The 16,095-nt window shown below is 42.0% G+C and overlaps 1 protein-coding gene across 3 annotated transcripts in view; it reads right to left on the bottom strand.

Moving 5' to 3' along the window:
• Positions 1 to 13,282: 13,282 nt before the first annotated feature.
• The window catches only part of GASK1B (golgi associated kinase 1B), a 49,384-nt gene continuing 46,571 nt past the window's right edge, over positions 13,283 to 16,095 (bottom strand). For all 3 annotated transcript variants that reach the window (XM_010982619.3, XM_031463819.2, XM_031463829.2), the window contains exon 5: positions 13,283 to 15,812. In XM_010982619.3, the coding sequence (XP_010980921.2) occupies positions 15,605 to 15,812 (208 nt within the window). In that variant the 3' untranslated portion in view covers positions 13,283 to 15,604. The remainder of the gene's footprint in view (positions 15,813 to 16,095) is intronic.

A 16,095-nucleotide genomic window follows, 5' to 3' on the forward strand; every position in this document is an offset into this window, starting at 1 on the left:
TCCTCTGTACAGCCCCAGGGCATCCCAAGAACCACCATGTATATTAATTTCCCAGCTGGGCACTTCTGGTCTCCTCAGATCCTGCAACGTTAGACTCCAAAGCAGAATGGGACATGGGCTTGGCTTCTGATTGCTGAGGGTAGCCTTTTTCCTGACACCAGACACAGGAGCTTCCGTGTCAAACGCTGGGTGAGAAGCAGATATTTTTAATGTTCACCTTTCACTGAAGCTTTCGGGTTTCTACATCCACACTTTACAAAAGAACGGTTTTCACGAAGAGTCCTTAATCCTTGCCTCATACAGCCACGCACAGGTATTAAAATTCAAGTCCTGTGCTCTGGTTCTGTCCACCTCCAGTGTCAGGGCTACAGCAGCTGCATGTTTACTGATTTAAGTTCCATTCCTTACTATTATTACTATCATATAATAGTATTATTACATTATATTATAATAATACGATATATTAGAATAGTATTATCATATCATACTATTGCCTGGGTAGTTCCTTTTTTTTATGTTCTTGCCCTTCCATTTTGTTATTGTTAGGTTTTACCAAGCATTTCAAACACAGTGGAAGAATTTCTGCATTTATTTGATGCACTATTTTGCAGGAACTGAAAGTCTCTGGGTGATTTCTACTTTCATGAATTTTAAAAACTTCATCTATGTTTCAGCAATCCCTAAGTTAGGTTTCTAAGCCAGTCATTCTCAGCGGGTGGTGGTTTTACCCCCGAGGACATTTGGCAAGTTCTGGGGGTGTGCTGACTGTCACAGCAAGAGGCAGAACCACTGGCATCTGGTGGGCAGAGGTCGGAGATGACGCTGAACATCCCACAGACCCCAGGACGTTATTATCTCTGCCAAGACGCGCACAGCACCGGTGCTGGGAGACCTGCCCAGCCCGCGCCTCTCACCGATGTTCGAACCTCCACCCCCATGCACACTGACTCCTGTCAAACAGGATATTCTTTTTGGTTCGTATTCACCAGCACTGTTCCCCACTTGGTCGTTCCCATTTCGGTTAAGGGCACTGTCGTGAACCGGACTGCTCAGATTAGGAACCTCATGCTCTTTCTTGAAAACTTTATATTGGCAATCTGGTCGGTTTCACCCCTCATTCTCTAGATTTTCCACCTCCACTGTCCGCGTCACGGTCCAGCATCTCCCCCTAGAGCAACTGGAGGGCCTTCTGTCCTGTCTCCCTTCCTCCTGTTCGTTTCCCACACGGCCACCAGGCTGATCTCCCGGCACTGCTGGTAGCATGGCCTTCAGGTCAGGTGTGCATGATCTGGGCCTTGCTGACCGCACTACCCACCTTCAGTGCCACTCCCTCATTCACTGACTTTTAGAAAAATCAACTTGGTCTCGTTTTCTGGAAGACGCTGACCCTTTTCCAAGATCCTTCACGTGCCATTGCTTCTGCCAGACGTGCTTTCCTCTAATCCACAGAGTAATGGCTCCTCAATCTTCAGACCTCAGATCTCAGCTTCAACACCCCTCCTCCAGAGGCCCCCACTTCTACCTGACCTCAGACACAGCTCAGCTCCCCTATTACCTCTCACAACTGTCACTGCAATTTTCAGTATTATTGTATATATTCTCCCCTAAATGTAAGCTTCAAAAAATCCCAAGAACCATGTTTATTTAATTCACAGTTTCTAATTGGTCCTGGGATGTGGCAGGCCTTCAGGGAATATTTATTGAAGGACTTCATTAATACATGCTAAAATTTTATCAGGAGTGATGACCTGGCTAACACTGGCTGCAGGACTTCCGTGGATCCCAAACTTACAAGACTTCAATTTTCAGGTGTCTGTGACTAGACATATACTATGTAATAAGTTATACACGGTTATTAAATGCCTAATGCATTATGCAATATAAATACATAAATGCATACTATATACATTATAAATGCATGTATGTATACCTTATATAGTATCTATGCATATGTGTATTTAATATGTATATATTTTATGCACATAGGTATTAAATATATGCCTACATATGTACATAGTAGTATATACATGCATAATATATACATTATATGTATGTGTAGCCGTCTACCTTATATAATGCATTAAATTCATATTTATATAAGGAAAATGTTTCTTATAATTTGGGGTGTTTTAATTCTTATTTTTTATTGAAGTGTAGTTGACTTACAATCTTAGTTTCAAGTACACAGCAGTGATACATATACATACTTTTTTTTCAGTTTCTTTTCCATTATGGCTCATTACAAGAAATTGAATATAGTTCCCTGTGCTACACAATAGGTCCTATAGGTCCTTATTGTTTATCTCTTTTATATACAGTAGTGTGTCTCTGTTAATCCCAAAGTCCTCATCTATCCCTCCCCACTTCCTCTCAGTAACCACAGTTTGTTTTCTATGTCTGTGAGTCTACTTCTGGTTTGTAAATAAAATTTGTATCTTTTTAAAGTTTTTTAAATTCCACACATTAGTGACATCATATGACATTTGTCTTTCTCTGTCTGACTTACTTCACTTAATATGATCATCTCTAGATCCATCCATATTGCAGCAAATGGCATTATTGACTTCTTTTTATGACTGAATAGTATTCCTTATATGTTATAATTTGGTTTTAATCTGCAAAACTGATACTAACATTGGTGAAATTTTCATGCAGTGATGGCACCAAAGCCATCTCTCTCACATGTTCGTCCATCCCTCACACTTTGATTGTCCTGATCCTGAGTAACTCACTGATTTTTTTTTCTGTTCCATGAACTCCTATATCCAATACCAAACTTTCAGAAGAACCCCCCTATGTCTTAGTCTCTTTGTGTTCTAGGGACCAAAATTCAGCTTCTACGTCTTCATCCCTTGTATTTGCACAGCTTAAGTATTTTGCTATTCTTAGCTTCCACTAGGAGTAGGTGAAGCTAGGTGTTTCAAGTCCTTTTCGGAATGACATAGGGAAATACATCAGTAAAAATAAATCCACGCCGTACAAATGCATGATAAACGGAATTTATGGAGTTTTGTTTCCCAACAATAGACTCTTGTAAAACGTGTCTTGTACTAACCAGTTCTTTGGGGATGAGTTCCCATTTCCACATACGGCAGTGGAACGGATTTGCTAGTCTGTCAGCTTCATAAGAAAGAACATGGTGTTCTTAAAGAGCACCTCATCTCCCTCCAAAACACAGGGCTGAGGCCATGAATTTCATTTTACTTTGCGCACTGCACTCTCAGATACCCCGCTGGCTGGAAGCTTGGATGCCGCTCCATGTTCGCAGTGAGACAGATGTCTGCACGGAGAGCACAGTGTTCTCAGGAAACCGTTCATGACTGTAGAGGGAGAGCTACACATTTTTGCCTCTCAATCTTCCACAATCTTCAATATGAAAGATCCAAACCTTCATACACACTGACCAGACAATTATTGGATTGTTGAGAATATACTGGGCACTTAATCCCATTTTGAAGAGTGCTGTCACTCATCCAACGGACAACAGGAATGCAAAAAAAAAAAAATTTCAATCCAAGAAAGGTAAAAAAAAAAAATTATAAAGTATCGCTTTTTGATCATGAACTGAAACTTTTTTATATGACTCTAAGTGAAAGTAAAAAAATTCTTTCCCAGCACAGAGGTGATTTCATATGAGTTTAAATCTGTTCATTGTTTTTTCAATCTCTTGCTTTAAAACACACTAACTAATCAGTTGAACAAAGCTCCACTGGCTATTCTATCTACTTGCAAACTAGCAGATTCAATTTTCGACATAACAACACAAAGGAAAATGAAGTGGAATGCTGTGATTTTAAGGGGGCTTTGCCCTCTTTTGTTCTGGGAACTTGACCAGTTTTCACACCAGAGCCGTCTCAGAGCCCTTTGTTCAAACTCACAACATCGAATGTAAAGAACGGCTTTACATTGTGGTTTTCTTCCCTGAGGAATCCAAATGCATCAAGACAAATGCTCAGTGAGGCTTGGGACAGAAAGAGGTATTTATTTTACATGAGCCCGAGTTCTGTGTACCTCAGCGTCGTGACCAATGGATGGAGAGTACAGTTCTGGGTTGAGATTCTCTTTGTCTCGGATGAATCACAAAGCCCAAACACATGGCCCCAGATGATAATGCTTTTAAATAGTCAGCACTGGTACTGGGTGTGAATGAAAAATATTGCAGACATATCAGTAAACAAAGGATGCTGCAGCTATCAAGTCATCAGCCACCAATGTGAGCGGAGGGACCTCAGGATGGAGACAAGCAGGCAGCCCGGCCTCAGCAGCCACCCCCAACGGTGGCCCCTGAGGGGACTCAGGATGGGAAAGCACAGGACACTGGCCCTAGACAGCTATGGTGCACATCAAAGGAATGATTTCAGTGAGGCCAGACTCTTGCATCTTCCCACATGTGGAAAAGCGCTAAATTCCTTAACTTGAAATATCTGGTTTTCTTTAATTAACAGTAATCTGTTAATGCTCTGACTATCTGGTCTTTGTTGCAAAAACTCCTGTGTATCCTGGACCCTTCCTTGTCACTCTGGAGTAGTCCTTCAGAGAGATCTGGATGCTGTGTCCCAAACTCCAGTCCTCAGAAAATACGCCGAATAAAACATAACTCTTAGCTTTTCGGTGGTGCGTTTTATTTCAGTCGACATGGGGAGCACTGGCCATTACCATTTCCCACGTCGGAGCAGAACCAGACATGCGAGGGATATTTCAAACTTGAGTGGCTTGGCTTTTTCTCAGTTAGATGTCTATTAGTCAGTTTTTCCGCTAAACACCTGGCCGTGGTTTCTGCAATTTATCTCGGTGTGTGCAGAGATACAAATCCCCTCCGGGAAGTGAGTCACAGTGATGGAGTGGAGAAGTCTCTGGAAGAGGGTGGGAAGGCTGTGTGGGCTCCTTGCCGTGAGCATAAGTCGTGAAGTCAAGCAGATTTGGAGATGAGTCTCGGGGTGTCACTTCCTGGCTGTTTGTTCTTAGATGAAGTATTCACTCCTCCATCCTTTGGTTTTCTCGTTTGTCAGAGGGAGTCCAGAGAACTAAGGTGGATCATATCTTTGGAGCATATGGCATCGCGCCAGCCCCAGCGTGTGAACCTGATATGGGCAACTGTCGCTATTAACTTGGGAGGTCTACCATATTGCTTCGTGTCGCAACTCTCTAGAATGCACGTGCCATCATTTTCAAAATATAAATGAAAAATCTGTACCAGAGGAGCTTCAGTAATGACCAGATCTCCAAGGGTGTCATTCAACCCGTTACTTGCCTCTTCTTTTACCTCGTGGTCCTTCGGTCAATATAAATGGTGCCCAATACCTATGCAAGGAACTTCTAAAGAGCTGAAAGATGAGACAAGCAAGAGGTTCGTGGAAGTGTGCAGTAAGGCAAGGCTGACTGAGTTGTCAGCGTCCCAGGCGGTGAAGCAAAGCTGTGAATTTCTGGAGAGCAACAACAGAGGGAAGGGAGGAGAAAGCCTTAGGGAAGGAGGGGAGGGCAGGACAGAATAGCAAAGCTGCATCTCTGCTTCTCAGAGAAAGAGGGGATAAGGCAGCACTCGTGGGAAAGGGGAGGAAACACTGCAGGTTTTACAAGGATGAAATGGCTGTCTGTGGCAGAAGGGCATTCCAAGAGTCCGGCATTGCTGTGAAAATAAAATAGAAGGTAGCAATTCTGCAAAGCACTAAAAACAAAATGTAAAGAGAAGACAGCTGATAATGGAGACGGAGGTCTGAGACATTGAGGGCACTGGAAGGGAATTGTGCGGCAACAGAAGGAGGTGGGCGTAGGGAGTCTGGCTTTGTGAACTCAGCTGCATGGTTCCCTTTACTCTTTCTCTCCAAAAAAAAAAAAAAAAAAAAGTCATCCATTCCTTTCAGGGCAGTACATTTTGCCAAATATGCTCTTTAAATATTGCTTTTAGAACATTTCCTTGATCTGCCAGTACACTGCCCAGATGGGCAAAAATCCAAGCTCTTTCCTTCCGGAGTCCTTGTCATGATTTATACGAGGAGTTTTTTCCTACCAAAGATAAGATCGAAGAAGAACAGAACGTAAGGTGCACAAAACACTCAATTCCTGATAATAAAATGCATTGGCTGGAGCTATCGTGAGGGATATTTGAGATGATATGCAAGAGAGTTGGATTCTGTTCACAAATATAGCTGAAGAACAATGTTTCCTTTTTTAATAGGAACATTTGAAGGAAAGAAAGGGAAGGCTAAGGGAACACTATATAAAAATCAGTTTTTCTTATGTATGAAAAAAATTTAGCCAGTGCCTGAGCTCTGTCACACCACATGTAGATAGATAAGAACTTTCACAGTTTCACGAGTGAATATTTGAAAGGGGAGGTTGCTGAAGGAGGCTGTGTTCCTTTCTTTTCTCCTGCTGGACCCTGAGGTCTAAGGCAGGGCCGCACGCATACCTGGCACTCAAGAAATATTTGTTACATGAATGAGTAAATAAAGCCTTAAAGAAATCAAATTAGCAAATAAATTCTGTAACCATCACCACCAGCTCAGAGCTAGTTGGCCCAGAAAAACCTGTTATGGCTTTAATCTCATGGTTTGGGGCACCCCAACCAGAGTGCAAAGCTTCAATTCTGATAATACTAAATCACTCAGTTTATAAGCAACTGTGAAAAGAAATCAGCCTGTTCATTAAGGAAAAAAATTCAAAAGGACACATGCACCCTAGCACTATTTTCAATAGCCAAGACATGAAAACAACCTAATGTCTATTGACAAATGATTGGATAAAAAAGTGTGTGTGTGTGTGTGTGTGTGTGTGTGTACACACACACACACACACACACACACACAATGGAATACTACTCAGCCATAAAAAAGAATGAAACAATGCCATTTGCAGCAACATGGATGGACCTAGAGATCATCATTCTAAGTGAAGTAAGTCAGACAGAGAAAGACAAATATACAATATTATTTGTAAGTGAATCTAAGAAGTGTCACAAATGAATTTATTTACAATACAAAAACAGACTCATGGACATAGAAAACAAGCATGGTTACCAAAGGGGAAAGGGGTGGGGGAAGGATAAATTAGCAGTTTGGGATTAGCAGATACAAACTACTATATCTAAAGCAGAAAAACAACGAAGACCTACTGTACAGCACAGGGAACTCTATTCAATATTTTGTAGTGACCTAAATGATAAAGAATCTGAAAAAGAATATACACATGTACAACTGAATCACTTTGATGTACACCTGAAACATTGTAAATCAACTATACGTCAATAAAAGTTTTTTAATTTAAAAAATGAAGGAAGAAGACAGTTTATCTCTTTACCTGGATCTATTGTTCTATGTGTGTATGTCCCTCAATCCTTCTGAACGTTTGAATGGAAATGTTCACCCTGTTCCTGTCCCATTGCTGTATTCTGGACGCATATAACCAGTCTGGTTTCCCAGGTTCACAGCTGGAGAGGAATTTTGCTTCTGGACAAATCGTACCTTGTCTCCTGCATAGGTGACTTAGATGACACTTAGATGGAGTTTTGGACTTTAGACTTCAGAATTGATGCAGAAACAATTTAAGACTTGGGGCACTGTTTGCATGGAATTCATGTATTTGGCGTGCAAGGACATGAGTGTCAAAGGGCCTGTGCCATAGACTCAACTGTGTCACCCAAAGGCCATGTGTTGAAGCCCCAATGCCACTGTGATGGCATTTGGAGATGGGGACTTTGGGAGGTTCAGATGAGGTCATGAGGGTGGCACCCTCACGGTGGGATTAGTGCCCTTGGAAGAAGAGACACCCAGGAGCTGGCTTCCTCTCTCCACCTGCACACACCCAGGGAAGGCCATGTGATGACACAGTAAGAAGGTGGCCATCTGTAACCAACAAGAGAGCCCGCTGCAGACACTGGCCATGCTGGCATCTGGGTCTTGAATGTCCAGGCTCCAAGATGGTGAAAAGAAAACTCCTGTGGTCAAAGCCACCGAGTCTATGGCGTCTTGTTATGGCAGCCTGAGCTGTCAAAGACAGAGAGCAAAACGCTAACCTCAATGTGTTGCCTGGCAGGTAAGGTACAGGGGAAAGTCAGGGAACAGCAGGTGCTTCTGAGGACCACCCCCAGAAACACACAGGACGGCCTGTGTTCCTCCAGCACCACCAGCAGACAGACTTCCTACGTGATGGAAACGTCGTCCATCTGTGCGAGCTGACATGAGAATACACTTTCCATTAAGCACCTGCGGCTGCCCCGCTTCTGAAACGCTGCTTGTGTGGGACCGAGGAGACAAAATTTTACCTTTATTGGATTTGAATTTAATTTGAAGGCTTTCAGAAACTATTTCCTACAGTCTCAAAGAAAAATTTTAAAACCCTTTGAAAAAACAGGTTTTAAAAATAAATGAAGTGTTAATAAAGCAGCAAAAGGTGAAAGCTGAACTTTCTAAAAAGAAATTTGAAGATAAATGTACTAGCAGAATGAAGACTAATCAGAAACAGCAAGTAGAAAAGATGCTGAGGACATAAAGGCAGATATATAGAGGAAACACTTTCGAAAACAGTACGTTTGGTGAAGAAAAAATATAGAAAAATGAGCAAATAAGGAAAACACAGTTGTTCAGAGTCCAATTCCATACATGCATAATAAATATCTCTTTACCTGAAAACAGAACAAATAGAACTAAAAAAAATTCAAATATATATTGTAAAAATATTCCTGAAATGAGGGAAAATGTAAATATGTTGACTCTTTGTTGTGTTTGGGGAAAACTTGATGTAGAATGACCAACTTTAAGACATGTCCCGAGAATGTGTTAAAAATTAAAAGATAAAAAAAGAATCCAGTGTGTTCCAAAACTGGAAAAACAAATCACCCACAAGTTAGAACGAGAAAAAAGTGCAGGCTGGCCTCTGAAGTCTTATCTGTAATGTTCAATGCCAACTGATAGGCTTGCAATGTCTACAGACTTCCAAGGGCATTTTGTTTCCAGAAAAAAAGTATGAAATCCAACCTTCATGTCACCAGCCTGTTGTTTATAGAAGTAACAAAACAGCGTTACTCACACATGAGCAAGTCTCAGTGGATGTGGGACTCTTGAGTAAGTCGGTACAAAGCGTGTGATGCAGAAGCCAGTCAGCAAAGAGATGAGCGAGGAAGCACAACGACCTCAGGAATGAGGACGCTGGAACTGATGGTGGGCAGGGAGGCCATTCACACACAGCAGCGGGGCACCTGTCACAGGCGGGCACCTGTCACAGGTGGACGCCGGCTGGTGAGGCGTGAGAAGGTTACCCACGGGAGCATGATGATCGGTGTTTTAGAAGTCGGTTTGTGAAGGAAAGAAGCTGGGGGGGAACAGGTGAGACGTGAACATCTTCACCGGTCACAGGAAGAAATCGAGGTGTGTTTTCTGAGCTTGGCATCGGAAAAAGACCTCCGTGCCTTAGATGCCAACCAATTTTCTGTTTGTTGCAAGTATCAGAAAAAATCAACCAAGATTAAGTTGAAGCAAAAAGGTGAATTAACAAAGGGCACCGAGCCACTGCAAGAGACCAAGACATGGAACTCACCTCCAGGGCAGCTAATGTGACAGGAGCAGGGGACCGACCCCCAGGCACCAGCCGCCCCTTCTCCCGTCAGCACTTCTGGGGTCTCCTTCCATCTCTCCTCGCTTCCTCTGCATCAGCTTCGTCCATCTCACCAGAGGAAACCTGACTGAGATCTCCAGAACATCGCCCTTTATCACTACAGTCCTGGTTTTCCTCCTTTTCAGCTCTAGAATTCTGAGGTGAGCTTTCTGAGTGACCCAGTGAGGTCAAGGGTTCAGTTCTGATCCAATCGATTGTGACAGCAAACAGCTGACTTGAGAGGCTGGGCTTTGCCCAGTGAGGTCACATGTGCCTCACTGAGTCTCCCAGCTACCGCCGAGAGGCTCAGGCAGAGGTGATGTGAAGTCGGGTTTGGGGGCTGGTCCCCAGGAGAAGAGGGTTATTGGATGGACATTTAACAGACGTAGGTTATAGTTGCCTCAGATGTAACCAGAGCCGCCATTTGTAGCTTTCACCATCCACTGTAGGTCCCAGTGTGATTTACCAGGTAGCTTCCGCTTTCCAGGTGGCCCTTGTCCAGTGACTGGTGACTGGAAGTGCCAGCCCTCCAGAACGTCCCTTTGCTCAGGCACAGAACTGGAACCATCCAGGCTGTCCGTCAGCTTGGGTCTCTAGGTGTTTATGAAAAGCAAAGCCGTCCCCCAAGCTAGGACGGACATTCAGCATGAGCAGTCTGCCTCTGTGGTTCCGAGCCACTGCCGTCTGGGACGTTATTATTATTAGCATTATTAGCATTATTATTTAGCCTGTCGGATTGATAGCCCATCCTTTTCTTGGATTTCCTGTTGGCTGCTAACTGCGTCGTGGCCCACAATTCTCCTCTAATGGGCTTCGTTACTTGTCTTCCCCTCCATGTCGTTTGACCTTCAGTTAGGGGAGGGCCCCAGGGGGTTCTGGGGCCCTGATGACGTGTGGCTTCCTTGCAGCTCATTCTTTGTCTCAAAGGACACAGATCTGGCCCCTGGGAACGAGGAAGGGAAGCACAGACTTCCTGGCACTTTTATCACCTCCCATTCAAATATGTGTGCCCTCATAGTCAATTTGTCATGTGCTCCTAGATTCATTCTGCACCTACAGTGTTTATTTCAGAGCCCACGATGTCTCCTCCTGCTCACACACACGTGGCACATTTCAATGATCCCTGTCCCTGAATTAACCAACCTCTCGGGACTTTTGACTGACGCCATAAAATGCAGCAGTGCATTCTAACATCAGGAATTGGACAGAGAAAAATCTTCATCAGCTGCATGTGAGAAGACAACAGAAAATTCAAGGGTTTTCCCCATTATGGGCGACTTGCTACCAATGGACTACAGCAGTGTTTCTGAACCAGGGATGACTCTGCCTCTCGGGCAAGTTTACAATACGTGGAGGCATTTTCGGTTGTCCCAACTTGAAGGTGTGTTATTACTGGCAACTGGGAGGCAGCCTGGGGCTCAAGTCAAGATTTAATTAGTAATCTACGTCCTTAATTAGGCGCTTGCTACTCTGTGTCACTCCTCTTTCAACGCATTTTATCTCTATTTGCAACAACAATAAAGTAAGAAAAAGGAAATGACACATCACTAGCAGCAAATGGCACTGCCACAATTGTCACCAAAACTCTTGGGAAGGTCCTATAACTGTCACTTGTTACCGGATTGAGAGGGAAGGTTGACTCTCCTGGGAGATGCTGCAAATTATTTCAGAATTCTCCTAGGAAAGACGTGACATTTGCAAGCTTAGTCCTAACGTATTCTCACAAAGTTACAGAGGACTTCTGAATCATAGTTCTTTTTTTTTTAAGTACTCTGAGGTTAAAAAAAAAATAACATTGACCTCAACTTTTAATACTCCTGAGGGCCTGAAACGAGGATATGGAACAAGAACCCTTGTTCTCCTAAACAGAAATGGAGCCAATAACATAGAGAACTTTATGAGCCAGATAATGTCTGGTGTCCTGGAGCTAAAGAAAATGTTGGCCCGTCTTGCAAAATCACAGCTGTTTCTGTCTCATTTAGCGACTGGGCCCACTCCCTGCAGCCAGTTTGCCTTTTGAAATATAGCACAGCTAGCTAGCCATTTTGCAGTATGTGATTAAAGCCACTGACAAGGGAAGTTTTCTTTACTTTTTTTTTTTTAGCTCTTTGTCTCAAAAGCTTTAGAAAACTTGACAAGCATTGCTCAGAAATACAGATTACATTTTTGGAAAGAAGATGCATAGAGATTTCTTACTGTGTACAAAATTGTGCATATTTTTATCAACAAATAAAATGCACTTTGGAAACGTGAGGTTAAACAGGTCCTTTTCTAAGATTAAAAAAAAAAATGCTGCACTAATTTAACCATAGGCATTGATGGTGGGAGAAAAGATTTCTGTGACAACTTCATTCACCCACCATGTGTGTTTCTAGGTTGCAAAACAGCCTACCAGCAAACCTTCTGAGTCAGAGACCTTTCAAGTTGAAAATCAACTAATAATTTTTAATAAGTTAAAGAAGTAGATGAAACTAAACTTAAGATGTTGATCAACTGGTAACATTCAGTACTTAAAATTATGTAACTGTTTTGAGAGTCCGTGAAAGTAAAAGTTTCAAAATTGTAAAATCAGGACTGTCAAGCAGAGAAAATTCTATGACCCTGCAGTCAAAAGTTTATTAAAGTAAAATTTTCTTAAAGGTAAAACTGCAACTTTTAGCAAATGTAAAATGAACATGTCAAAATTTTAGTCAAGTAATTAACTAACGCAGGAACCAGTAAGATGGTAAAAGCATTTCCAAGTGTATTTCAAAAGCTGAATGTTTATAGGCAATGTTCGGATGAGGTTGTTGGACTAGATGTAAAGACTGGTTAATGTCCAACAAGGTAATAAACTGTAAAACCATTAGGGTTGTCTTTTTCACCAGACAGAAATTATTTGCATTTCCCAGGGATAAAAATTTTCAAGTTAACCTCTGACCTACAGCTTTACCAAACAGCCCATTCAATACAAAACCAGGCCCAGCATCGCACTGGAAGGACACTTGGAATTCTCTTCTGACAAGTTGCATCGTCTTTCATATATGAATCTTTCGTTCTTGATGACATTATGCAGTTTTTAGAGACAGGTCTCCATCATCTTTATCTGACCCATGTACAGTTCCCGTGGCACATTTTCAGGCTTGTGCCCTAAATGTGCCCAGCTTGTTCTGTGCTGAGATAAACATCAGAATTTATAAGACAATGTGTAGATGAATCTACATGTAGGTTATTTTATTCACTAGGTGTAATTTAATGTATATTTAAAAGTCCAATGGTATAAACAAGCTATCACACAAGTTCAGAGATTATAAATATTTTGAGCATGAGTCTAAGACATTTTGCATTTCAGTAAGTTCCCCAGGTGCCTGATAAGCTTAATAAATATGAATGTTATAAAGAAAATTTTAAATATAATGGTAAAACTCACCCCAAGCAGAGAAAACACCAAATTAGTGTTCTCTTATAGCTTGTGACATCTATGAACTAATTTGCATACCACCTAAAACAATGCTATACGTACACCAAGAGAAGGTGTCATATCACTATTAATGCAATCAAATATATGCAAACGCAGACACAACCCAGTGCAACTCTAAATTATTCAATGGTTTCTTTTCTCATGGATAAAGGTAGCCAACATTCTCCTAAACATAACTTCTGAAAAGCAACCCATCTACAAAAAAAAAAAAATCTACAGAATAAAAAGCATGAGTTTTTAATTTCCAATATTTTTATTACAGATTTTTCAGATACATATTTATTTTCATAACATCAGCTTAAAAATAATTAATTGCCCAAGAATAAGCTTTTGTATGTCTGCCAAGGTAAACTGCTCTATCTTAAGTTTATCAAGTTATAAATAAGCCACATCATGTGCTTCTGTGAACCAAACCACAGCATCGTTGGACTGCATCCGAAAGGCACAGAGCATCCCCACTGTTTTCAGTGAGAGAAGAGAAGAATATTAATCATTAGGACGAAAACCCTGGCCTCCAGCTACCTATCATCTGAAACTAATACAGCCTGAATTATTTGCTGAGTCTAAAACAAAAAGCATTGTTAAAAAGCAAAGGTGACCAAAACAAACACGTGTTCCTGGGCCTTGCGTTCAACATTCAGCATTTCAGAATAACTGGAGGCAGACAAACCACCAGACCCCCCAGCAGGAGGACCTAGCTGCCCAGAAGCAGTGGAGTATGAGATGTAAAATTAAAGCCACTTCTGAGGAACCTGGGATTCCCAGCACCAGCGTCACAAATTTGCGTAGGATGGTCTAGTCCATAAAAAGCATAGTAAAATGCAAATATTTCACCAGGGAATATCAAAGAGAGAATGGTCTGGAGACCAGCTCTCCAAGAGTCAGCCGACAAGTGAGGATGCTGAAAGTCAGACCTGAACGCAAGCCTGAAACAGTTATAATTAGATGATCTAACATTCCCTGTCCCTTGGTCCACCTTCTCTGGTACTCAACATATTAGTTTGACATTTTGCTCCCATACATTTGTATAAATTAAAATCTATAGATATGCTCTTTTTTAAAAAAAACCTAGCATTTGTCGTAACGTGTTGAATAGTTCTAATTTACGGTGACATTGAGTTACCCTTGATCAGAACACAGAAAAGGGGGCGTAGTCTAGCAAAAACATGTGGAACTGAGAAAACAGAGGATAGCCTGTATTATAAACATTCTTAAGTTGTATTTTTAAGCTTTCAGAGAAAGGAGAAGTCAGTATGTTAGCTTTTAAATGAGGGGTAGGGAGTGGGAGGTGGTGGGAGGGTAATCATGATTTGTTCAAGGTTTGGAACCTCCGTATGAACATCCATCTTGTCCGATGACAGGGGATCTCCAAGGACACAAAGGCCCAGCAGGTGACCTGCTCTGTGTCCACACCCTCCCACCGCATTAAAAAGTTGGTAGAGTTCAAGGAGAATTATTTGAGGCTTAATACCCTCTGACTTGCTGTTTTAGTTCTAGCCATGAGCTTACACTGAGGAGAACTGATCAGGGCTGGGCTTTAATTTAGTTTGTTCATATTATTCACATGAGAACAAGCTAAACAATATGTTGAAACACACTCCATATCTGATCCTGGATGACATCAATTAAATCAGTTTAAATACAATTATATGGAACAAATTTGAAGAGATCCACTATTATTAATAAAATATACAGAAAGTATGGTACATCTTTGGTAAAAATGACAAAAAATTTTAAAACAGTATCCACTTTAAAAAAGAGATCCGCTAAGTGCAGTTTCACATAGGTAACTTTATACCTGAAAAGCGATTAATTTCTAAGCCATCGGACACAAGCTGGACCAACAGTGAGAGAGTAAAACTACACCTAACGTGTAAATTGTCAGGTGTGGATGGTTTCCATAGTGACAAGAAAGGGCACGCCTAGGAAGGAATGGAAAATGATGCTTGCTGCTCAGGATCACAGAGCTGGCTGGTCATTTGTAGGTCCAATAGAATATACACTGAGGGGTTTACAAATAAACCACCATTTCCACCTAGAGTTATCGTGTGCTCCGATGTTTCTGCGGATCATGGCCCCGGTTTTCCACCGTAGAGCTGTCTCTGGGCAGCCTTGGGACTGCCCTGTTGTAACAATCAGCAACAGAAAAATGTCCAGAATGGTTCCCATGGGCATTTGGTCAGACCAGTCAAAGTGGCATCAGATCTGCTCTGTTGAAGGAGTCCCTACCTCGGGTTTACGCTGTCCTGTTACACGACGTGACCAGTGCTTTATCACGGGACAGCCAGTGCAGCCACTCTGACGCTAAGACTCCCGCGCAGTGATGTTAAAGGAAAACGTAAACGAGTATCTTTTTATCCGTATGGGTTTCCAGAGCTTCTCGAGTCGGCTTCAAGTGTTCACACTCACCATGTACCCTTGATTCAATTCATTGATTCCATGCATTCATGGCCATGGCCTCGTTCTGAAAAAGGCTTGAGGTCTGTGGACTTGACTCAAAACCAAAAATCGAAAGGCACACATAACAGCCCGTCCCCTGGCCGGGAGAGCGTTCTGTCATTCATTCATCGGTAAGACTTTGGCCCCGTGGGCCGTGATGTAGGTGAGAAGGATTCTGGCTCTCTGTTCCACTACGTCGATTAGCTTTTCAATCCCCTGCCTCCCTCCTTGGCTTTCCCAGTAAACCTTATCAAGGAAGAGGGATTGAAGGAGTTTCTGTCGTAAGTGCTGGCTCTTCAAAACAGAAACTGCAGACTCGGGAAACCTGCAAAAGATAAAATGTTATTTCATCCATAGTCATTCAGTCTGGCCCAAATCACACTGTCAGGTAACGCCTCGAGAATCAAGTCATTTTTGTCACTGTCAAGCTGACACCTCTTTAATAATTATGTGCTAGAAGAATAGGTTATTGGCGTATAGTCAGTTTACAGTGTTGTGTCAATTTCTGACTCTTCTACACCATTGAGAACTTGACATGCTAACATCTTACTTAAGGTCATTATATGTAGGCAAAGAGAGGCACAGAATTAGGAAGAATTTGGAGAACC

This window comes from Camelus dromedarius, chromosome 1 (assembly GCF_036321535.1).
Source record: "Camelus dromedarius isolate mCamDro1 chromosome 1, mCamDro1.pat, whole genome shotgun sequence".
Lineage (NCBI taxonomy): Eukaryota > Metazoa > Chordata > Mammalia > Artiodactyla > Camelidae > Camelus > Camelus dromedarius.